The 25,864-nt window shown below is 41.4% G+C and overlaps 2 protein-coding genes across 2 annotated transcripts; one reads left to right on the top strand and one right to left on the bottom strand.

The window, feature by feature from the left end:
• Positions 1-77: 77 nt before the first annotated feature.
• Positions 78-10,777, top strand: MITD1 (microtubule interacting and trafficking domain containing 1). The gene is made up of 7 exons (XM_082851395.1): positions 78-245; positions 6,291-6,392; positions 8,016-8,152; positions 8,236-8,322; positions 9,373-9,488; positions 10,234-10,294; positions 10,396-10,777. Exons 1-7 carry the CDS (start codon positions 95-97, stop codon positions 10,489-10,491), a joined length of 750 nt encoding a protein of 249 aa, XP_082707521.1. The 5' UTR covers positions 78-94; the 3' UTR covers positions 10,492-10,777.
• Positions 10,778-17,701: 6,924 nt separating this feature from the next.
• On the bottom strand, positions 17,702-23,956 carry LIPT1 (lipoyltransferase 1). Its single transcript, XM_082851263.1, has 2 exons — positions 23,877-23,956; positions 17,702-18,880 (listed from the first exon to the last, which is right to left on the bottom strand). The coding sequence occupies exon 2, from the start codon at positions 18,877-18,879 to the stop codon at positions 17,758-17,760; it is 1,122 nt and encodes a 373-aa protein (XP_082707389.1). The 5' UTR covers position 18,880; positions 23,877-23,956; the 3' UTR covers positions 17,702-17,757.
• Between the last annotated feature and the right edge of the window lie 1,908 nt (positions 23,957-25,864).

The following is a 25,864-nucleotide window of genomic DNA, read 5'->3' as shown; positions in this document are numbered from 1 at the left end:
GCGCAGGCGCATTGGAGTCACGTGACCGCTCCCGGCAGCGCTGCAGACCCGATAGCCTAGGGGGTGGTTGGGGCGGAAGGGAGTTGCTGGCATTATGGCGGGGTCTCTCGTGGGCCAGGACTCTGGAAGCACAGCTGCAGTCACTGTGATAAAGCGGGCGTTGGAACTAGAGTCCGAGTCCCGCTACCCGCAGGCTCTGGTGTGTTACCAGGAGGGAATTGATATGCTCCTGCAGGTTCTGAAAGGTGAGCAGTGAGCCGGGGAGGGAGGACTAGAGGAAAAGGAGCTGCAATCTGCTGTGTCTGGGCGGGAGTGAAAGATTAAAACGCTTACTGTGCACAGCGAGAAAGCCTTAAAATACAGAACGTAGGGTAGTCTACAGGACAGGTGGACTGATTTCTTTGATATCTTTAGTAGATTAATGTTGTCAATAAAAGAGGGATTACTATCCTAGAATTTTAAGAGACATAACCAAATGTAATAGATAAGCCTTGAAAGGACTGGGGTTTGAATGAACTGTAAAAGACGTTTTGGGATCAAGTTGGAAAGGTTGAATATGGATTGGGTAGCATTAAAATTAACTTTGTTAGGCAGTATGGTATTTTTCGAAATCTGTTCTTAATTTTAGAGATGAAGCCTGAAGAAGTGTTTGGAGAAGAATTGTCATGATGTCTGAATTTGATTTTACTTTAAAAGAAAGTTGAAGCAAATATGGCAAAATGCTAACAATTTTTAAATCTAGGTGGTGGGTAATAAGGGTGTTCGTTACACCCTTTCCTTACTTTTCTCATTAAACATTTTAATTAAATTTTTTTTTTTTTTTTTTTTTGGCCGTGACCCGCAGCATGTAGGATCTTAGTTCCCGGACCAGGGATCTAACCCGCGCTCCTGTATTGGAATCGCGGAGTCTTAACTACTGGACCGCCAGGGAAGTCCCTTCATTAAAAGTTTAAAAATATATATATTTTTTTAAATTAGAAATGGGTATACTGACATTCGGTGTGAGAAATGTATAGGATTGTGAGAGGAGACAGTTAAGACTTTCTGTTACATGGTTATTCAATGTTGAGAGGTACACAGATAACCCTTAACACCCAGTACAATCCCTGGTAGGTAGTAAACACCTAGTAATTATGTATTAAATTGACTTAAGACCAGCCCCTGCTCCCCAGCCCCTGGGGCTCTTAGTCTGGCCTCAGATCTCCTCTCTGTGCTTTTTAGCCTGAGTGTTTCTGATTTGTTTCAGAAGCTTTGAGATAGTAGAGGCTGCTTTTCAATGTTCAGCACTTTTCTCAGAATGGTAAAACTCTACCTTGGGCAGGGACCATATGATGATGATGATGACGGTGATGATGGTGGTGATAATGAGAGTAACATCATTTGTAAGTGCTGAGTGCCAGGCAGTGTGCAGAGCACGTTAAAAGCATGATCTCAATTCATTCTTACAATTGCCTTATGAAGTAGGTGATGTTATCCTCATTTTACAGCATAAAAAATAAAGTTTGCTTTCCAGTTCTGCCACAATTGGTAGAGTCACAGCTGAAACCCAAGGCTTTAAAGACTCTACTATACTGACTCTCAGAAAGAGAGATGGTGTACATTGTTCGACTCTGAAGCAGCAGCATCACAGCAGTTCTGCTCCTCTGTGCTCCACTGATCCTGTGGGGCTTAGAGAGACAGTGACGTGATCTTGCAGGTTAAGATGCAAATGCAAATAACTCTAATACAGGGAAGAAGTGCCAGGAGCCATAATGACAAGTGCAACGAGGATTTAAACAGTTAACAGTCGTTGGGGGATGGAAAGGTGTGGGTGGCTTTTGATAGGGGTTTTGGAGGGATGAGTAGAATTTCAGAAATTCAGCTGAAAGTGTTCCAATTCTGTCTGTACTGTTTTACCAAACAAGTGGCATAGGTCTGTAGAGAAAGAGTGAGAAGTAAAGATTAAAGGTAGACTGGGGCTTGGAGCACACTGCAGATGGCCTTGGCTGCCAGGAGATTTTAACTCATTCCATTGACAAGGAGAAACCATTTAAAGTTTTTACAAAGGAGTGACGTAATTAAAGTTGCATTTAAGGGCTCGGCTCTCTTAGGAATATGCTTTTCTCCCAAATAGTTGCATGACCTACTCCCGCTCCTCTTCCAGATCTTTACACAAATATCACCTTATTTGTGAGGACATTCTCTGACCCCCAGTGTAAAATTACAGCCCCCATCCCAGGACTCCCTTATCCTTCTTCCTTGCTTTATTTTATTTAACAGCACTTACCACAATCTAACATACATGTTTTACCAATTTATTTATTTATTTTAAATCCATTCATCTGTCAGTGAACACTTAGATTGCTTCTACCTTTTGACTATTGTGAATTTCCCATTGCTTATTTATTTATTTGGCTGCGTTGGGTCTTTGCTACTGCGCATGGGCTTTCTCTAGTTGCGACGAGCAGGGGCTACTCTTTGTTACAGTGCGCAGGCTTCTCATTGTGGTGGCTTCTCTTGTTGTGGAGCACGGCCTCTAGGCACGTGGGCTTCAGTAGTTGTGGCACGCGGGCTCAGTAGTTGTGACTCACGGGCTCTAGAGCGCAGGCTCGGTAGTTGTGGCGCATGGGCTTAGTTGCTCTGTGGCATGTGGGATCTTCCCGGGCCAGGGATTGAACCCATGTCCCCCTGCATGGCAGGCCCCCCTGCATCCCATGTGCCACCAGGGAAGTCCTACCAATTTATTTTTATTGTTGTCTTTCCTCTCATTTGAATGATAGGGGAGGACTTAACTGCTACGTCTCCAGTGCTTAGAACAATGCCTGGCATGTGGTAAGTTCTCAGTAAATATTTCTTGAATAAATGAGTGAATATGGCAAGAGCGTAGGAGAGACATTAACCTGAAGATACTGAAGTCAAGCAGACCAACTAAGGAGCTCCTGCAGAAGTCAAGATGAGAGGTGATAAGGGCCTGAATGAACCAGGGGGGCAACACCAGTATTAGGAAAGGGAGGGGACAGTCTGGACATTGAATTACTGGCACTGGCACGTGATTAGATGTTGGAATGGGAATTGAAGATGGCTGTATGATTTCAAGCCTGGAAAACCAAGGCATGTTTGAAGAATGGGTCTATAGTATCAAACTCTGATCAAGGATGATGATTAAGAAAGGAGTACTATATTTGTAGAGGACAGGGAAAATAGAGTATATTTATAGGCAGGAGCAAAGTAACAGTAGAGCTTAAGAAAAGAGATGTTAGATAAAATGTTCTAAAGGAAGCTGAGAGGGAGGTGTATGGAAAAAATTATGTAGATGATAATCATATTGACATTTATTGAGTATTTCCTACACTCAGGTCTCTTTCATAATTAATCATCTCCACAACTCTCTAAGGTACTGTTACTCTTTCTGTGCTACAGATGAGGTTGCAGAGAGGTTGAATAACTGGCCAAGGTCACATAGGCAAAAGTGACAAAGCAAGTTTTGAACTAGAACAGCCTGACTCCAGATGCTTTGCTGTTAACCACTTTTCATACTGCCTCTTTGTAAAGAGTCCGTAAAATGCTGAATCCTGACGAAAAGTTCAAAGTTTTTGAGTTTAGAGGAACATATATCAACGTAGTGGAAGAGTATGAGTTCTCATATCACCTTAGGACAAAAAACAGGATTCTCCACAAGAGATTTATGGATGATATATGGGTATATTAGGATTTTCTTATGCTACTGTAGTATAGGCATGAGAAAGTGGGGATCCAAATGATATTAATTTTGGCAGTAGAAGAACTTGAAAGGGAAGGATTTCAGTAATTATATGGATATCAACAAAGGGTTGGAAACAACTTAAATGCCCCTGGGTAGGAGAGTGGTTGCATAAACCATGGTACAGCCAAACAATGGAGTACTATACTGCTGTAAAGAGGGTTGAGCAAAATCTTTGTGAAGTGATATGGAGTGATTCCCAGGATATATTGTTTAGTGAAAAGGACGAAGAGTAGCTATAGTATGGTAATCTGCATGTAAAAACAAAGATATAAGAAGATTTTCATGTGTCTCCTCATTTGTTGAAAAGAAACACAGGAAGGATAAAACCAGAAACTAATGAAATTAATTACTTAATATGTGGTGGGTGGGAAAGAGGTGGGAAGAAAGGAGAAATGGGAGTAGGGTAGCAGGATGAGGAGGGAGTGAATAACTTCTCTAAGTTATTCAATTGTTATACATAAGGGAGAGCGAAAGAAATAGGTAACCTAAGCATCTTTGGAAAATAGTATTTTGGCTGTATTCTGTAAAGTTAAAGACAAAGTGAACAGTATACAAACATTGTATTATTTTAATTGGTAAATTATTTTCTCACAACGGTATGGGTTAGGAATTCTCAAACTATTTTATGTCTATACTAGGCTTGAACAAACCAGTAAATATATTGTGGATAATAAAAGAAGTTACAGGTAAGGAAAGGAGGAAGGCTAGAATGAACCTATGGGATCAAAGTAATCAGCATGAATTCATGGTTTTTAATATAGATACAGATGGACAGACATAGAAATATAGTTGTATGTGTGTGTTAGTAAACCTCCACGTACTTTCTACCTGCATTGACGGAAAGGGTCTAGAGGTAGTGTTAAGACTCCCTGAGTAGCAGTGAGCACAGTTAGTACCCAAAATATGATTTCTTGATACCATTCTCCAATAAAAGGAACCAGGTCTCCTTGGAGAAATGGTTGATTCCAGGGCTGGGGCAAGGAAAATAAAACATTTTGCACCAAAAAGTAAGGAAGTGCTCAAAAAATGATGGGTTATGTCATAAGGACAAAGGAGCCAACATGATGGAACTCTTAAAGCCAACACTGATAAAATTTGAGCAAGAAAAGACTGATAGTATTGGATTACAATAGAATAAAAGATATATCCATGAGTCCATATTGATATAAATCAATAGTTGAATAAGTAAGTAGATGGGAGAGCAGAGACAGCTCTTCCTTACAGTGGAATTCCAATTAATAAATTAAAGAGGAATGATGGGAATAGAAAATCGCCATTTGGCAAACACTGCAGTAATAATCATTGCAGGCAAAGACCATCAACGGATGCTAAAATTAGCGGATGAAAAGTGGAGAGAGACAGGATATCGTCCCACAAGATAGTGGTTCCATACAAAAGAGAAAATAGTGATTTTTGCAGTGGAGAAATCTGTGAACTCCACCTTAACCAAGTGACCAAAGTCAGCGTCACCAGGAATAAGACACATCAACATCGTGTACCCACTGAGAAGGGCGCAACACTTCTGTGATTTTCTTGCTAAAAAAATGCATAACCTCAGTCTGTCTAATCATGAGAAAACACGACAGCCCCAAATGAGAGACATTCTACAAAATAACTGACCATGTACTCTTCCTAAATGTCAAGGTCATAAAAGGCAGAGACACACTAAAGGAACTGTTACAGATCGTAGGAGGCTAAAGAGACATAACAACCACATGGTATGTGGGATCCTGGACCAGAAAACGAACTTTCCCACTAACTTTCTTTAGGTTTGTAGATGAGCTAATAGTGTCGTGTCAATGTTAAGTTACTTACTCTGATAATTGTACCGTGGTTGTGTGATATGTTAATACTAGGGGCATCTGGGTGAAGGGATTCTGTGCCATTTTTGTAGCTTTTCCATAAATATATAGTTAATTCAAAATAAAATGTTTTAAAACTCAGGGTTTAAAAATAAAATTATAATGGAAAATAAAAGCAATATTAAAAGGGAGGAAGGAAGGAGCCAGGAATTGATTTGGTGACTGATTGGGGGTGGGGCTTGGAGTAAGACTTTATTGATAATGTATATTCAAAAATACCTTCCATTTTTGGGGTGGCTGGGAAAATGATTCAGCATAAACCATAAAGGGGAAGTCTGGAACAGACGCTGGTTTTGTGGAAGAAAGATAGATAGATATTGTTTGCTCTCTTTTGATTATGCTTAGATTTCAAACTTATGGGTAATTAGGACAAAACAGTGCTCAGACTCAGCGACATCTAATAAGCCACCTTTGTTTCCTCACCAGAGTTGAAGTCTCAGCAGTGAGACATGGTGTCTGAGTCCCCACTCCTAAATAAAGCTGCTTCAAGTGCTTAGTGAAAAAAATGAAGGCCCTGCATGATCAAGCTAAATTTGGGCCTATTATTTGTGCATTTTAGGACCAAGACAGACCATGCCAAAGAACAGGAAAGCCGTGGAAAACTTGGGAAATGGGAAATACTGCTTGTACCAAATAGGAAGCCTGTTTTGAAACTTGAAAGTGTATTTTTTATTTTTAATTTGTAGGCACCAAAGATGTAACAAAGAAATGTAATCTCAGAAAAAGAATTTCTGACTACATGGATAGAGCAGAAAACATAAAGAAATACTTGGATCAAGAAAAAGAAGGTAAAGAGGCTGTTTTGGAGAGTATGTGTATGTGCTCTTGTGATAAAGCCCATTTCACCCAGTGTTTCTGGCTATGCCCTTTGGAGCTTGCAGGTCTACTCTGCATTTCCATTCGTCTGTACACAAGCTGTTCTTAACCTTTTTCTTCCCTGGTGGGGGGAAGGTGGGGCTCAGATACCCTCCTGAGAATCTGAGGACAGCTCGACGTACTGCAGAACTTTGCATGCCATTTTAAGGAGTTCATAGATCCCCGTGAAGCTTATGTGTAGACTCCAGTTTAAATAATACTACAGAGGAATACTGAATATAAATCCTGTATTTTATTTGTATTTCCCTTTATAAAATGACCGAAATATTAAAGTAGCTCAAGAAACTCCTGGGACTTCTTTGAGATTTTCGTTGTGAGTCAAAACATTTCAGGAGTTAGGTATTCCTAAGGATTAGAGGTGCAGGAGGTATGGTTCCCTATTTATAACTGGTTCTCTACTCATGAGGATCCAGTTTACAAACATATAGAAACAAATGGCCATTGCCACCTGAAGTGCACGGCTGCTGCTTTCTACAGTCAGTGGAACTACTGCACTCAAAAAACCCAGTGCCCCCAGCCCTCAGCTGCTCTTTACTCCAGCCCTCTCCCCACCTCTTCCTGGTATTCTGTACTAGCGCACACCCTGACTACCCCCCCATTGAGGACCTCTGTTGAGTGGGAATAAAATTGTTTCCTTCACCCCAAATTGAAATCCACAATGCAATTTCCCTGTAAAACTTGGATGAAATATAGTACCATCAGCATTGTGGTTTGAATACTGTGGGTTAAATTAACCTGTGTGGCTAGCTTGGCTTGAAAACCGATGCACGGTTGGTAACGTTCTATCTTTGGAAATATTAGGAACAGAATCCAAACTACTGGTTTTCAAACAAGGTTTTAAAAGTGCAACCACCATATAAATTAGGAACTACCATTAAGGGTCATATTTTTTAAAAAAACGTAAAGGTCTTCGATAACTTATTCAATAATTAGCCATTTTGGATAAACACAAACAATGGAACTACCCTGCTGACGCTGTGGCATTCTAGGCTTTGGCTTGGGTTATTAAGAAGTACTATAAATTTCTGCTTAACACAGTCTCTACAAGTTCTAAGAAAGACTCCTAGACTCCATATTATTTTGCATTTATATATTTAATACTTCAGCTATTCAGCTGCAAGACATAAAAAGACTTAAATCTGAAGAGAAGGACCAGATGGCCACTGACTCATAGCTTGTGGTTCTACTCATGGTGGCAGGAATATTAGATATCTTTATACATATGGTTCCCTCTTGAATAAACTGCCTGGTCTATAGGATTTAGTTCAAGAACCTGTTCCAAGAAATCTCTGGACTTTGCCACTTGCCCAGCCTCCATGAAGGCAAAAAAATCCCACATGGAATTTACCTTTGCGGGTGTAGCATCTTGCAATGTGCCTGGCATAGAATAGGCATTCAAAAATGTTTGCTGACTGCACGAGTTAAAAAAAAATTAACTTGTATCTGATGCTGATTTATTACTGGATGCAAATATAGTATGTATAAAAAGAAAGGAAGTAGTCCCTGGTTTTATTATGGAAGCTTGTGTTTTGTAGCTGGAAAATATCACAAGCAAATTAAAATAGAAGAGAACGCAACAGGTTTCAGTTATGAGTCACTTTTTCAAGAATACCTGAATGAAACAGTTACGGAAGTTTGGATAGAAGATCCATACATTAGACACACTCATCAGGTAGGTGAAATGTACTCCCATACGATGAAACGTTATTGTTTTAAATATACGAGTTAGTAATAACGCCTCCTAATGTCTTTCAGCTGTATAACTTCCTTCGATTTTGTGAGATGCTGGTTAAGAGACCATGTAAGATAAAAACTATTCATCTCCTCACCTCTCTGGATGAAGTAGGTATCTGAAGGCATTTACTGTCTCTTAACGTCATGAACTTTACTCAGTTGCAGGGTGTAGTTCGAGGCAAACCTGGACGTCATGCTTCAGCTAGAGCTGTTTCACTGGGAATGAACTTATTCTCTAACAACCGGCATAAAACACCTTGGGAAAAATGCTGTTGATTTCAGTATGTCATATCTTGTATTTGGCCACTTTGCTAAACTCTCTTGTTCAAGTAGTTTCTCAGTTTCTTGGATATTCTATGAGGCAATCCCACTGTCTGCATTATTGACAATTTCTGTCATCTTGATTTTGATTTAAATAGGAATGCTTCTAAAGAATTCATATTTCTAGGATTAATTTGAGAAGAAGGAAGCCCCATCTGAATAACGAAACAGCACCATTAAAATACATTTTATTTATTCTTTAATTGAATATAGGTTTATTCACTTTCACTTCCTTTTACAGAAAAACTAAAGATATCTGGGTTTATTAGTAAACGAGTCCTGTGCCATGCTGAGAAATTTACTATGAAAAAACATGCATCTCTAGAAATTATAAAAAATATTTACAGGGCGCTTCCCTGGTGGCGCAGTGGTTGAGAGTCCGCCTGCCTATGCAGGGGACACGGGTTCGTGCCCCGGTCCGGGAAGATCCCACATGCCGCGGAGCGGCTAGGCCCGTGAGCCATGGCCGCTGAGCCTGTGCGTCCGGAGCCTGTGCTCCGCAACGGGAGAGACCACAACAGTGAGAGGCCCGCGTACCGCAAAAAAAAAAATATTTACAGATTTGCCAAGCCACAGAATGCTAAGGTAATAAAATACATTTTAGCAGATAGGACAGAGTTGTGTTATGTTCACGTTAGAGAAAAAAACAATTATTTTGATAAAAACAGTTGCTCTTAAACTACTTCATCTTCTTCGGTTGCTTGTTTGCAATAATGGACAATGAAACTAGTATAGAATCTTTTCATTTTAATTCACCTATGATACACATTGCATAGTTTAGGAATAATTTAAAATATTAATAACTGAGGCAAAAAGTTGTATTTTTCCTATTAACAGGGCAGTGGGAAAGAACAGCAAAGTAGTGGCCTGGAAGAAATAAGAGAGTCACTCAGGAATCATGGAGTGCAGTTGGAATTAGAATACTCTTCTGTGATACACGACCGGGAAATTAGGTTAGTTTATGGTAATATTTTTATGCAGTTGAAAAATACTTATTTTTATTTCTCATAATAAGTTATATATAATTACAAATAATATTCAATTTAAATATTAAAGATTTAAATAAAGCTCAGTTTTCATATCTTTTCACTTTTGAAGAAAAAAAAAATCTGGCTTATTTTGTCCTGTATGTGAGTTTCCTATTTCCTAATGGAATAAAATTTACATGTTCTGTGTCATGTGAGAAGAGGAAGTCCTTTTCTGTCATTCAGCTATACACAGTGTTATGGCATTGGGATAATTTCCTTTTCTAGTGATACTAATATTTATTTAATGTGGTTTTACTTCTCATGGTCTTTTAAATATTCTAGTAGACATGACAGGACGTTGTGTCATGCCTGCCAGGGCTCCCCCTGCTTATGTCCCCCACCTCAAGGCAGGGAAACCCCTGAAACATCACCACAGTCTGCCTGAGTACACTTGGAAGCCACTTCTTAGCAGAACTGGGAAGCTTTATCAGTAAGGTGAAATTCAGGAGGAAGGTTTAATTGAATTGTTAAACTCTTTATCAGCTAATGGATGTTTTGTTTCACTGTAGACACAGCCTATAGGTAAACCCAGGTTTGGTTCAACTCTTGCCACTGGAGGAAGTGATTTTATTTGTTAGGGGGAAATTTAGCTGACACTTAATACATTATAGCTTTGGTCATTGTCTGACTTAAATGTCTGGAATGTAATATTATATACTAATTTCAATAGGTTCAACAATGGATGGATGATTAAGATCGGAAGGGGACTTGATTATTTTAAGAAACCACAGGTAGGATATAGTCTTATGAGTGACTGTGTAGCACTCTTTTTATTTTAATAAAATGGCTTTGGTCCTTTTTGTTAAAAAAATTTCTTTTCTTCTCTTCTTAGAGTCGTTTTTCTCTTGGATATTGTGATTTTGATTTAAGACCATGTCATGAAACAACAGTGGACATTTTTCATAATAAGCACACACAAAAAATATGATGGGTAGTAGCTTAATTTACACTATATGTTTCTATTTTAAATGAATATTGGATTTTTCTTTTTTTTTTTTACTTTGGACAGATCATTCCTATAACGTAAGAGTTTAACAATAAACTTTTACATTTCTACTAATTTATGGATTCATTGTTCAGTTGTGTGACCAATCCTAAGTATTTTTATAAATACATTGCTCAGTAGAGTTATAGTGTTTCAAGTCATATGGTTAATTTAAACATTTTACCAGATTTTCTCTATTTGACTGTTGGAGAGTGAATCAACACGTAATGAGCACCTATTAAGAAGATGAATTGGATGCTTTAATCTTGCCCCTGGGAATGTAGGGTCCAGGAAGAAAAATCATGAATTAGAGTACTCTTAAGAGACAGATGGGCTTGTGGGTCTAACAACCAGAAAAAAATAACCACCGATAATTTTGTTACAATTAAGTGTCTTTAGCAGACATTTACTTATTTACATTTACATATATATATATATATAAATGTTTGGGCATAAGAATGGACAAATAAGTCACTGAGACAGAATAAGGAATCCAGAAACACACCTGAGAGAAAGTGGATGTGTGTATGGGCACATAATAGATAATAAAGGTCTTTCAAATTAGTGGGAAACAAGTAGACTGCCAATAAAAGTTTGCAAAAGGTAACATTAGATCTCTACCTTATGCCACATAGAGAAATTATTCTAAATGGGTTAAAGAGCTAATGAAATGAAATATTCAAACACTTTTTTTTTAAACTCCACTGAATGTACTAAGCATAACACAAAACCCAGGAATTATCAAGGAAAGTAAAGAGCACATGATCATATAAATATTTAAAACTTGAATAAAGGGAACCATAAAAAAGTTAAAAACATATGAGATCAAATTTACAACATATAGGAAAAGGGTTAATAGTCCTAACATACAAGGAAGATTGCCACATTTTCAGCAAGTTTGACCTGACCAAGGATTTGGTCCTTTGAGCAATCTCTCTCTACTGGGTTGTTCCTGTGGTACATACATTCCCATCCAGATACACCCTGTTTCTTTGTTCTTCATGAACAAATTTCTTGGAGTTCTCTATACAGTTTTTTCCCCTTTCCTCACCACCTATTCACATTTCAATTCACTTCTATCCGGCTACCCAGTCACTCCACTGAAATTGTTCTTATCAAGGTCAGCAGTGACCTCCATACCACCATATCCAATGGACACTTTTTAACCCTCGTGTTACTTGTTTCAGGAGTATTAGACCTAGTTGGCCACTCCCTTTTTTTTTTGTAATTTTTTTTTATCATTGTGTTCTGAATTCACAGCATTTTAAAATTTATTTATATTTCATTTTATTTATTTTTGGCTGCATTGGGTCTTCGTTGCTGCACACGGGCTTTCTTTAGTTACGGCGAGCGGGGGCTACTCTTCGTTGCGGCGAGCGGGCTTCTCATTGCGGTGGCTTCTCTTGTGGAGCATGGGCTCTAGGCGCACGGGCTTCAGTAGTTGTGGCTCGCGGGCTCTAGAGCACAGGCTCAGTAGTTGTGGCGCACGGGCTTAGGTGCTCCACAGCACGTGGAATCTTCCTGGACCAGGGCTCGAACCCATGTCCCCTGCATTGGCAGGCGGATTCGTAACCACTGCGCCACCAGGAAAGTTCCTGGCCACTCCCTTCTTGAATCTCAACTTCCATGTAACACACTTTGCTTCTCCTCCACCCTACCTTTTAAATATTGGAGTTCTCCTAAACTAGGTACTAGGTAGTAACCATTTTTTTAGTAGGAACTTGTATGGGGAGGTCTTCCCCTATAAGAATTACACTTGTGGGGCTTCCCTGGTGGCGCAGTGGTTGAGAGTCCACCTGCCGGTGCAGGGGACACAGATTCGTGCCCTGGTCCGGGAAGATCCCACATGCCGCGGAGCGGCTAGGCCCGTGAGCCATGGCCGCTGAGCCTGCGCGTCCGGAGCCTGTGCTCTGCAACGGGAGAGGCCACAGCATTGGGAGGCCCGTGTACCACAAAAAAAAAAAAAAAAAAAAAGAATTAACACTTGTGGGGAAAAAAAATTAATAAATAAATAAAAAAGAATTACACTTGTGGCCTGATAATTAGATGTTAATGTGGCTGCAGCTTTAGGAACTTGACCTAGTTGTGTGTACCTTCCATGTTGGCTGGGGGAGGAAGCACTATCAGGTGTGAGGAGATGGACGGGGCAGGATCTGCCAGACCAGGACTCCCACCTTCTCCCCTTTTTCAAAGGTGTGTGTTCTGTTCCAGGTGTAGTACCTGGATGGGTCTGGTTTGCAGCAGGACATCAGCATCCCAGTGGAGAATGAGTCATTCCTCCTCATACAGGGATGCAAAGTAACTCACCCGTCTTGGTGGGACGTCCCTTTACAAATCCCATTGCAAACTCCCCTCCCAGGTGTGATGGGGCTTGGTGTTCTCGGCAGCATAGCACGGAGATCCACAGTGAGAGGGAAATGGCTGTCTCCTGCAATTTCCATACCTTACTGTGGGTACTGTGTGTCTAAGCAAGGGTCTCCCATCTGGCCTGTGGGGCAGCAGGCCCTCCTGGTTGATCACTCAAATGTCTTAAAGCCTGGGATAGTACTTTAGTCCATCTGGCCAAGGTGGTTTTTACCTGTTAGTAATTCAATCTGCTGCTTTAATGTTTCATTCTTCCTTTCTACCGACTCTGCTGGTTGTAGCTTGTAGGAGAGACAGAACCTCCTTCAGTGTCATGTTCCTTCACCCAATCTTATGTTGACTGAAAGAAAAAGGCACAACATAAGAGCTGTTAGTTTCAGTTTTATTCGGAAAACTTAGTGAGGACTATAGCCTGGGAAACAGCCTCTTGGTAGCCCAGAGGGGACTGCTCCCCAAGACACAGGGGAAGAAGCCAGTATATATGTGATTTTGGCTGGGGAAATGGTGCAGTGAAGTATACATCTCAGTAAAAGGTTAGTGCTGGTCATGAGGAACAGATATATTAGTTAATGATGTTAGTGCTTTTTCTATGTATGCAAAGATGCAAGAATCTGGGTTCTCTAAAAATCTTCCTGAGATATATCTATCTAAGGGGCCCGTTTTTCCAAAGCATATATGTTCTCATCCTGTTTTTCGTCCTGAATTCCTTTTAGGGTGCACTGTCAGTCAGCGACTGCAGTGGCTAATGACTTGATCCTTGTAGAGCTGGATGGTGGGCAACACTCTTTGTTCTGCACTTGCATATCATGACCTTTAAAATGTGACTGCCCAGTCACTGTCTATTGGACAAGGGTATCCATAAATGGTACTCAGCTTCTCTAATGCCCTTACGGTGGCAGCCTGCTTTGCATGGCAACAGGGGAAAGCTTGAGTGAAGCCAGACCTGGTGGTCTCCTGGCACAGGAACAGTGGGCAGAACATACATTCCATGGACAGGGGAGGAGGTTAGGAGCCTCTGATTGCCTGGGTCCAGTTTGAAGGACAACAGGTGGTCACATCCTCTTGATGGCCTCCTCCAAAAGGTGGGCTCCACCTCCCGCCAAGATTTGTAAGTTGGAGGATTCCCCAAACATAGGGGACTTGGATGCTAAACACTTTAAACTTTAGATGAATTACACAAGTCCACAATTATCCATTTTCATGATATACGATACTATCTATATGCTGTCAACTCCTATTAAGCTAAGACTTCTCCTTGGAATTCTAATCTCACATACTCAGCTGCCTGTTTGGCATTTCACCTGGCATCTCAGAAACACACAAGCATTTCAAACATAACAGGCCCCAACTGAACTTGATACACACTCCCCCACTGCTCCCGTGTACCCCCATCCATCCAGTTGCTTAAGTAAGAAATCTAGGCGTCATTCTTGATTCCTCCCTCCCCTTCATCCTCATATGCAGACATGCAGAAAGTTCTGCAGAATCGACCTGCAAAACATGCCTTTAATCCATGTGTTCCAGGAATGCTCGTCAGATTTCCCTTTTAGAACCTGAAGCCCTTAACAGCCTTCACCTGATGTCATCCTCTCTCTCGAGAAACAAAGGGTATCAGAACATCACAGCTGCTTTATTGCACCAAGCACATCATGTCAGGATTTTTATACCTTGCTTAGAAAATAATTTTCAGTTGTTGTGACACATGTAGTGCTTAAAAACGGGCCCATGAACAACCCCTTCAAAACTGTGTTTACTTGGTATTTAATATTGCAAAAGAACAATGGGGCCTGCCCGTGAAACCTGCCTCAAGTGAAGAACATTTAGCCTGGCACCTGTGTTTGTCCCAGGAGCAACTTGAAAAATCCCCTTCCCTTACCCTGCTCCCATTTTGAGATAACCAGCTGCAGCAAAACCCTGTGTGTCCACCTCCGCTCCCCACAATCCCTCAGAAACAAGGATGGGATCTGGATCCACTGAGATACATGAAAGGAGAAGATCTCCTAAGAGGACTGAAATTAATGTGATAGCCAAACACTGGGTTACGTTGTTTCAGGCGAAGATGTCTGAAGGTCTCTGAGTCCTGAAACCCCTGTTATGGGTTGAATTGTGCAAACCGCAGCCCCCCCTAACCCCCCCCCAAGAAATTCACACGTTGAAATCCCAGCCCCTGGTACCTCAGAATGTAACCATATTTGGAAATAAGGTCTTCAAAGAAATAAGTTAAAATGATGTCTTTAGGGTGGCCCTAATGCAATATGACTGGTGTCCTTATAAGAAATGGACATCTGGACACAGATACGCACACAGAGGAAAGACTATGTGAGGGCATAGCAAGAAGGTGCCACCTGTAAGCCAAGGAGACAGGCCTCAGAAGAAATCAAACCTGGGAATTCCCTGTCGGTCCAGTGGTTAGGACTTGGTGCTTTCACTGTTGGGGCCCAGGTTCAATTCCTGGTCAGGGAGCTAGGATCCCACAAGCTGCCAGGTGTGGCCAAATTAAAAAATAATTTTTTAAAAAAAGAAGATGACTTTATTTTTTCTTAAATTCCATATATATGTGTTAGCATACGGTATTTATCTTTCTCTTTCTGACTTACTTCACTCTGTATGACAGACTCTAGGTCTATCTACCTCATTACAAATAGCTCAATTTCATTTCTTTTTATGGCTGAGTAATATTCCATTGTATATATGTGCCACATCTTCTTTGTCCATTCATCTGATGATGGACACTTAGGTTGTTTCCATCTCTAGGCTATTATAAATAGAGCTGCAAGAACCTAGGGGTAAGACAGGAATAAAGACACAGACCTACTAGAGACTGGACTTGAGGATATGATGAGGGGGAAGGGTAAGCTGTGACAAAGCGAGAGAGAGGCATGGACATATATACACTACCAAATGTAAGGTAGATAGCTAGTGGGAAGCAGCCACATAGCACTGGGAGATCAGCTCGGTGCTTTGTGACTGCCTGGAGGGGTGGGATAAGGAGGGTGGGAGGGAGGGAGACGCAAGAGGGAAGAGATATGGGAACATATGTATATGTATAACTGACTCACTTTGTTATAAAGCAGAAACTAACACACCATTGTAAAGCAATTATACTCCAATAAAGATGTAAAAAAAAAAAAAAAAGAAGAAACCAAACCTGCTGTCACCTTGATCTTGGACTGAATAAATGACTGTTGTTGTTTTAAGCTACCAAGTTTTGGAGTGGTTTGTTATGTAGCAATAGATAACCGGTGAATCCGGATTACTCTCCTCCCTGCTCCACTTCTCATTCCTCAGGGCTCAGCTTCAATGTCAGGTCCCTGATCACTCTAGCTAGGGAGCCCGTATTGTCTAACTGCCTGGACTTTTCTTTCATACTTTTCTCATTTTGTAAGCATTTACTGATTTCTTTTCCTAGTTTTAAAAAACTCAAGTCTTGACCTATTAATGGGTCATAAAGTCAATTTTTAAAAGAAATAAAATTGAATATAAAATATCAGGTAAGTAAGTAGTAAAGGATAAGCATCGTATTGTGAAACTTGTTAGGTATAGGCAACATATGTGTGTGCTGGTGCACAATATAAAATACATTTTGTACTCCAGTTTTTAAAAAGTTTGAAACCACTGCTCTAAACTGTCAGTTCTTAAGCTCAGTGAGCATGTCGCTTTTACTCACCATGAACATCCAACAACTAGCAAAGTACCTGGCACAGAGTAGGCACTCAATAAACATGTAGGAACTACTGTAGAAATAAGAGGAGTATGTGAGTGAACTGTAGAGACAGGAAATGGTTGGCAGTGGTGGTACCCTTTGAAGAAGTCTGACAATGAAGTGATGGAGATACACAGAGTAAAGCCTTGAGCAGGAGTCTTCGGGAAAGGGGAGACATGAGCGTGTCTATTCACTAAGGCTAAAGATCCAGTAAAAGTCGAGAGAGAGTTAGGCAAGATAAAGGAGATAAATAACTGATAGTACAATACAAAGCACAAACAGGCTGGAGAGGAAAAAGCCACCAGCCAATTCTCGAGCCAATTCTTTGAGATTGAATGAAATGAGAAAAGTTGAAGTAGAGAACACGAGGGCGCTGAAGGAGCTCATTTCTGAAAGCCTCCACTCTCAAATTATAAATCAAGGTTTGTGACCAGATTAAGAGTAATGGAATTCTGAGCTTAGGAAGAGTGGGAACATTTACGAATAAGGCCTCTGAAGAATGAGGGGGAGTCAACGGGTGAGTCGAATCTGGTACCAACAGAACAAAGAAATACAAGTTGAAAACTGTGAATTTTCTTCTAGCATTGCCTGCCATCTGGGTATAAGAGTGGAAATCAATTGTTGGAAAAAAAAAAAAGGGTGGCTATGATAGGTAAAGAGAAACAAATGAGAATGCTGGTAAGAAATGGAATTGAAGCAAGAGACTGAGGAAAAGTTATTGGCTTAGAAAAGTGCAATAAGCTTGATTTAATAGGAGAGGACGGAAGGATAAGGAAACAATGAAATGGGAGAATTTTAGAGTTTAAGGTATCAGAGGTGGCAAGAAGCTGAGGTTATATTCCCTAGAGGTAAGAAAGAGAACGAACTCTGAGGTCAGAGTGTCCCATATGGTATACAACCCCAAGATGGTAACGGAGGAAGGAGGTGAAATACAAATGCAGCCAGGTATTAAAATCAATAAAGACAGAGAGAATCTTAGACATCAATGGAAAATATGGACTAGGGTAGGTGATAGACAATTTCAAATAGGGAGAAGTTACTGAAGGAGACTAGATCTTTTTTATTTTAAGAGACAGACAATGTACTGTAAACATTTTTAATTCTGTCATTGAAACTGTCAATATTAAGAAATTTACTTGGAATCACATTATTCCCTTAATTTTTTCACAGAGCATATTCCATTTACTGTGTAGTTCATCATCTTCTGGACATGTTCTATGTAATATACTTGTAAGCATAGTCGTTTCAATTGGGCAAAATTTACTACCAATAAAACCTGAATTTAACTTGTCACGTATTTCCAGCGGCAACCAATGGTCAGGTGCTTCAATATTACAGATTTCAATTCTTCCATTCTTTATGTCTATGAATACTTTAATTTCCAAGTGTGAATGTTCATATAACACATCGAAGGAAGTGTTTACACTGAACTTTGGAGTTTTGCCATATATCCACTCCCAGGTCTGTAGTTCTTTGGCTCTGCTGTTTATTCCAGGAAACAGCGTCTCGTCTGTTGGGTTTATTAGGTGAATGTGATTATCGATTTGATGAGATGTAGCATACTCTGTGGCAATAGCATTTATCACCACTTCACAGGTCAGGGTGGGATCTTTTTCCATAAGATTTTTTACTAAGGCAGGTGTGCTCGCAGTGGCAGTACTCCTGACCCCTTGGTAAGGGCTTTTCAACAAAGATGACAAGAAGGTCCCATCGGTACTGCATAGCAAAGTGCAGTGGTGATAAGCAGCGGTCTGGCCAATCCTGGAAGCTGTTCCTGAGATTTTAAACTGTCCATCAAGTAAAAGGTCAAACCTTTTGGTAGCCCGCACATCCAGCTGCGGCTGGACAGCCTTCAGAGCTTTAACAACTAATTTTAGATTTTCCATCCTATCATACTTTTTTTTGGTTGTAAAAAAAGTCAAGTTGATGTTACCCATATCGTGGTAGACTGTTCCTCCTCCACTTCTCCTCCGAGCTAGTTTTACACCTTCTTCTCTCATCAGATTCAGGTTACATTCCTGCCAAGGGTTCTGATGCCGACCAATTACAACAGAGGGAGAATTCCTCCAAAAGAAAAGAACCGGCTTGGCTTCTAGATTCATATGGTCATGGATCCAGTCTTCTACAGCCAGGTTTTGGTAAACATCATTGGAAACTGACTGTAAAATGAGCCCACTTTTAACTGTGTCTTTAAAACCAGCTGCTGGGACCTTGAGGTTACAAAGTAACTGGAAGCAATTCTTCATTGAAAATGGGATCAGCATGCTTTTAAAAATGGAAGACAAACAAATTAATGATGGAGAAAAAGAAAATTAAATTCTAGTTTGTAGCTATCAGTTCTTGGTTATTTAATCCAAACTTATTTAAGTATCCGGTCTGGTTGCTTTTCTTGCCTTTTAGCCTTATCATTAGTCTTTAGCAAAAATTGTACAACAGAGTACTCAAAGGAAATAAATGATACAAACCTCAAATTGTTTTAGTTGAAATGGAATAAGGGCACAGATTTTTCCAATAATAAAGCTGAAAATACATTATGTAATATATCTCAAAGACCAACAAATTATTTTGAATTCACAGCTAATACACATTATTTGAGAAAAATGAGAAAATACAGACAAGCCAAAAGAGCAAAATAAAAGAAACCATAACATGACCACCCGGAGATAATCCCAAATAACACTTTAGTGTGTACCCATTTTTTTATGTGCATGTGTAAAATACACACACACTTTTCCCCACCAAAAGTGGAATGATACTCTTATTTCATTCAATGTTAAACCTATTTTTACATCAGTTTTAATGTCGTGTTACATTCCATTGTCAAGATACACCACCGTTTACTCAACCAATCTCTTAGTTTGTAAGTTTAGACTGTCTCTAGTTTTTCTATGTTATCAACAATGTACTCATGAACATCTGTCTGGAAAGCTTTAATTATGTCCTTGTAGTACTTTAAAAATAATTCCTATTTAATTTTGAGATACATGTTTACTGGCAGCCTGTTTTATTTAGATCAATATTAAATTAGGATGGACCCCCTGAAGTCAGGGGAGAGGTGGTCAGAGTAGCAAGGTTAAATAGAAAGGCTAGGAACAATTTTATTATGTTTTGACACTTTACACATTATTTGTGTTAGCAGTGCTGATGAAAAGGCTGAAAATACTAGCTGTAATAATGAAGTATTTTGACTAGTTATGGTTGTAAAGAAACCATTCTATTCCGATTTCGTTTCTTAGAATGGTCATAATTTTCCTTTAGGTTAAAGACCTGGGAAGGACTGGGTTATTAAAGCCCAGAACTAGGCCCCATTCTTTTGTAGTTAAATCCTAGACGCACAATTCCTAGGGTAACAAGTCTTCGTATTTTCATCACTCTTGATATATCTTGATAAGTTATGCCACAGAAAAGCTGAACCAGTTTACACTCTTTCTATCTAGAAAGGTCAGGAGAGGTGTAACAGAGGAAGGGATACTTGAACTGAGTCTCGAAATCTGATGGTTTTTACCACGTTGATGGGAGTAGCATGTTCCAGGCAAATGCAAAGACAGAGAGTCCTCCAACAGTAAGGCATGTCTTGGGGACTCCCTCCTCAAAGGAGTTCCACTACCAGTCTTCCAGTTCCACTGAAACCTTTGGCTGTGCTGTCCTAGGAAGCCTCTGCAGCCAGATGCCGTTTCTTTGGTTAAACTCTTTGTTCTTGGTTCTGTTTGACCAAATTTGATATCAGTCCCTCCTTCACTAAACAAATGTTTACGTAGTGCCTACTAGGCACAAGGTAGAATAAAGAAGGGGAGGAGACAAATTCATGTAATTCTAAAGCATTTGGCCTTTTTCTAAAAGCAGCTGGATCTAGTGAGGTGTTTTAAGCAGGAAAGTGTTAAGTCAGCCATTATACAAAACTGCTTCTGCTGGCAGTGTTGAGCATGGATTAAAAACAGATAGACTAGGGGCAGGGAGACGGTTTAACCGACCCATGCAGTTGTCCCAGTTAGAGATAATGAGGGCCTGAACGAGGGTAGCAGACACTGAGAAGGGATGGACATGAGGACATTAAGGTCACAGACTGGTCCTTGCCTTCAAGGAACTCACTATCTAGTGGGAGACACTAAAAAGCAAGGAAGGTGATAATTAAAATACAGTGTCAGGGCTTCCCTGGTGGCGCAGTGGTTGGGAGTCCACCTGCCGATGCAGGGGACATGGGTTCGTGCCCTGGTCCGGGAAGATCCCACATGCCACAGAGCAGCTGGGCCCATGAGCCATGGCCGCTGAGCCTGTGCATCCGGAGCCTGTGCTCTGCAACGGGAGAGGCCACAACAGTGAGAGGCCCACGTACCACAAAAAAAAAAATACGGTGTCATAAGTGCTATGACAGGGTAAGTACATTAGAAGGCCATTTAACCCTCTCATCATTGGAAGTGACACTGAAGTTGAGACATAGAAGGGGTAAGGAAAAGTATTCCAACAAAGTACAGTAGCTTGGAGGAGAAGAAGACCCATTCAAAGAATTCGAAGAATTTAATTCAATTGGCTGGTATTTAAGAGTGCAGGAATGGGGAGCTGCAAGAGATAAGGAGGCAGAAGTAGAGATCAGATTATGAAGAGACTTAAAATCCAGTTAGGGACTTCCCTGGCGGTCCAGTGGTTAGGACTCTGTGCTTTCACTGCAGGGGGCACGGGTTTGATCCCTGGTCCGGGAACTAAGATCCCACAAGCCTCGGGCCTAAATAAAAAAAAAAATCCATGTTAAATACTTGAACTTCACCCTGAGGGTGATGAGGAGGTGCTGAAGAGTTTTACAGATTTACACTTCAGAGACATCGCCTAGAGATTTAAGCAGGGAGAATCTTGATATCTGGTAATTGGTTCAGTGAGGGTGAGAGAAAGAAGTCAAGGGTCCTTTATGGTATGATTACAAGCCAGCATTCAAATCCCAACTCTGTCTCTTCCCAGCTAAGGCAGATTAGTTGACTTTTCTGTGCCGCAGATCCCTTATCTGTAATATGTGGGTAACTGACAGGACTCATATCAGGATTAAATGAACTAATACATGTAAAGTGCTTATAAGAGTGCCCGGCACATAGAAAGTACACAGGATGTTAGCTCTTTTATTAATTTTATGCATACCCTGACTTCTGGCCTGGGAAATGGGTGGAAAGAGGTGACATTTCCTAGGACAGATTTCATAGGAAGAGGAGATACAGGGTGAAGATAACTGGTCCGTTTTGACTGCACTGGACTTAAGAGTCTTTGGCTACCAGCAGCCAATGGCACAGAGCTGAAGAGATGGTAACTAAGGGCTCCAGAATTGATCCAACTAATGTATTAATAGTGCTCAAAATATCTGTATTCATCCAGGCATTGTGGATACGGTGTAAGTGAAACACAGTAAAGATATTAATTCAAGAGATCTTGCATCTACTACGCAACAGGCATTGTTCTTGGCACTTGGGATTCATCAGTGAACCAAATCAAGGAAGGTGATGAGGACCATATGAAAAAGGAAAGGGAACACAGGAAATGTGTATGTGAGAGGAACTGGGCTGCTATTTAATTTAATTTATTATTTATTTATTTATTCATTCATTTATTTTGGCCACGAGGCATGCGGGATCTTTGTTCCCCTACAAGGGATCGAACCCATGCCCCCTGCAGTGGAAGCACCAAGCCTTAACCACTGAACTGCCAGGGAAGTCCCCAGGCTGCAATTTCACATAGGGTTGTCAGGCTAGGCTTCATCAAAAAAGTGACCAAAAAAGCAGACTAAGTCAGAAAGAGAAAAACAAATATCGTATATTAACGTATATATGTGGAATCTAGAAAAATGGTACAGATGACTTTATTTGCAAAGCAGAAATAGCAACAGAGATGTAGAGAACAAACGTATGGACACCAAGGGGGAAAGAGGGGGGTGGGATAGATTGGGACTGACATATATACACTACTATGTATAAAACAGATAACTAATGAGAACCAACTGTATAGCACAGGGAACTCTACTCAATGCTCTTTGGTGACCTAAATGGGAAGGAAATCCAAAAAAGAGGGGATATATGTATACGTATAGCTGATTCACTTTTCTGTACAGCATAGACTAACACAACATTGTAAAGCAACTATACTCCAATTAAAAAAAAAAAGAAAAGCGGACTGAAAGTCGAGGAAGTTAGGCTAAGCGCCTACTACGTGCCAGAAACTGTTCTAGGCACCTGAACACACAAACAAATAGGACCCTGTGAGGATGTAACATTTCCTACTGAGCCTCGTAGGACAAGAAAGAATCACACAAAGAGTGAGAAAAAGTGGGAACCCAGGGATGTCTGAGAAAACCTGAATGCCAATTTATTAATTTACAAAGAGAACTATAGGCTATCAACCGGATATTCAGATCGCCCTGTCCAACTACTCTCTCATCGTAAGTTTGCTTGGTGAATACTGAATCTGGACAAAAGGATGGAGTTATATGACTTCAACGTCTGGTGGAATGAGCCTTGAGGAAAGCGCCTCTAAGCTCCTGGGCTCTGGAGAGACCCCACTGTTAACGCCAGGACACCCTGTCCCTCCCAGAGGAGGCCTGGAGTCATCCGGTCAGGCGCACCTCTCTTTTACTCCATGCTTCAAAAACACATCAGACCGCCAGCTGCATGATGTACAGTCTTTTTTTAGTTGTCAGGATACTGTCAAGTTCTGAAGGCCTGATAAAATTTTGTCTCTTTAACTTTGCATATCCCTACTCTTACCTTTTAATTATTAATTTTTTATCGTTTTTTAATCAGAGGACAATCATATTTCCATGTTCTGGGAGGGACACTTAGCTACCACCACTTTGAATTTACCAAACCTGCTTCTCCATCATCGAACAGAAAGCAAAAAATAACAGGATCCCACCTACCCTCCTAGGCAGGCCCAGCTCCTTCAAAAAATCCTCCCCAAGTTTTATCTTGCCATCTTGCCACCTGTCTTAGTACATAACTTATCCAGTCTCAGGACAGCCGTGTGCCTGTTTGATTTCGCCTTTTTGGTTCTCGGTGGGCGCGCACAGGGCTGGCACCCAACATGTCTAATTTTTTGACCCTCCCGTGTTGCGGATAATCCGTTCCTAACCGTGGAGCTACGTCTTCCCAAGCTCTGACCGGACACTTCAGGGCCTGCAGCGCCAGCCGTGCGCACCGCCCCAGGGTCTCAGGTCCCCGCCAGCTGCCAGTCCTCGGGGGCCCACGCTGCCTGCCCCGCCCCGCCTTGCCACGCCTCCGGTTTCACGCACCTGAGGCTTCCGGTCGCGGCCAAGCAGCGCGCGGGCCCGTTGGGGAAGGACGCGTGCGACCCGGAGTCCCGTCCTGCTGCGCACGCAGCCGCCCCGCCCGCCGCCCCGGCCCACGGGGGGCGGGGCAGCGGAAGCGCTGCGTAGGGGCGGGGCCGGGGGGTTGCGGAGAGTCTTTACGACCGGCCGAGCTGGCGCCGAACCACAGGAGAGGCAGGGACGCCGCCCACGTTCGAATAATAGTATCAATAATATCGAAAGTCCTAGAGCCCCAGGGCAGATGGAGGTTCCCCGCGTGACAGCCCAGAGCGTTAGCGGGGAACAGGTAGGAGCGGGGTTGAGTCAGTCTGGAGGGGAGCCCGCCTGGTACCCAGAGCAGTCGGGTCGGATGTTCTTTACTGAACATCCAGGCATTGCGCGGGGCTTTGCACGTCTCATAGTCCAAAGGGCAGGCAACTCCACTTGGAAGGGGACGAAACTAAAATCGGTTTTAAAAGGTAAATGGCATTTAAAGGAATAAACGCTGGTATTCCCAATACAGAGACAGGAAGGAGTGGGTCGGAGAACAAACGCACTGAACGTTACCACTTGGGGTGTCCCTCCGTGCAGCTGGCAAGAAAATCCTTGTGGCTTAGCCAGATGGGAAATTCCCCCGTCAGGCAAAGTTCCAAGTACCTATAGCTGCGTAACAAACTGCCTCAAACGCCAGTGGCTTAACACAACGATTTATTCTAACATTTATATGGTCAAGCCTTGCTCACGTGGCTTCCTTCATTCAGCACAGGTTGGCTGAGCGGGGAGGTCCAGGACGGCCTTATTCACGCCTTTGGCGGCTGGTGCTGGCTGGCTGATGGGGCACCTCCGTTCAGGGCTAGCCTTGGAAGGAGCACTTTGGCCACATTCTGTTGACCAAAGCACCAGCAAAGGCAGCCCAGAGTCAAGGGGTGGAGAAATGGACCCCACCTCTTGATGAGAGGAGCCCAAAGAATTTGTGGTCATCTGTTTCAGGCTTCCACAGAAATCAATCTCTCTTTTGGCTTAGAATAGAAACCATCAAGACTTGCATCTTGGAGTAAGAAGCATCCAGTGTTCACAATTTGGTGATGCCGATACAATGACCAGGGCTCCATATAAAGCTACAATAAAGACACACAGTGGCTCCTTATTTATTTACTATTACCCTCTTGAAGTCACTCTAATTAGTCTTTCTTGGATTATGCAGGTGGGAATGGATTCTGTGCAGTTAGTCCCAGTAGTTTTCCAAGTTATCATTAAAAAGAGCCACGCAATTCTCTTGCCCTTTGCTTATAGTACATCTTTCTAAATTCCATTTCTCTGGAATCTGACTGAGGTGGTACAATTTTCCCCCCCCTAATTTCCTACCGAAGTGTTTTTCAAGAATGGATCCGTCCTCCCTGCTCCTAGACTTCCACCGTGTGGTTATCTTAACCCCTCTCCTACTTCTTCAGCTTCTCCACTGGATCCTTCTTCTGCTGACACTCAAACACGACCTCCATCTCATCTTCCATCTCTCATGCTGTCTACTCCCCTTCAGAGTTGAGCTTCTTTGTGGAGTTGCTACACATCTAGTATCCACTTCCTCACTTCCCATTCATTTTTTAACCTACTCCAACATGGATTCTGTCCTGTTGTTCCATCAAAAGTGCTTTTTGCAGGGTGAGCAAAATGGGTGAAGATGATCAAAATGTACAAACTTCCACTTATAAGATAAGTAAGTCCTGGAGATGTAAATGTACAGCATGGCGACTATAAAAATACCGTACTGTATACTTGAAAGTTGCTAAGTGAATACATCTTAAAAGTTCTCATCGCAAGGAAAAGAAATAACTATGTGTTGATAGATGTTAACTTCTTACAGTGATCACTTTGCAATATATATGAAATCATTATGTTGCACACCTGGAACTAATATAATGGCATATGTCAATTATATATCAATTTAAAAAATTTATTTTAAAAATAATAAAATT

Source organism: Leucopleurus acutus (genome assembly GCF_964270905.1).
Source record: "Leucopleurus acutus genome assembly, chromosome: 12".
Lineage (NCBI taxonomy): Eukaryota > Metazoa > Chordata > Mammalia > Artiodactyla > Delphinidae > Leucopleurus > Leucopleurus acutus.
Note: the sequence above shows the minus strand (reverse complement) of the source record. Positions and strands in the feature narration are given on the sequence as shown.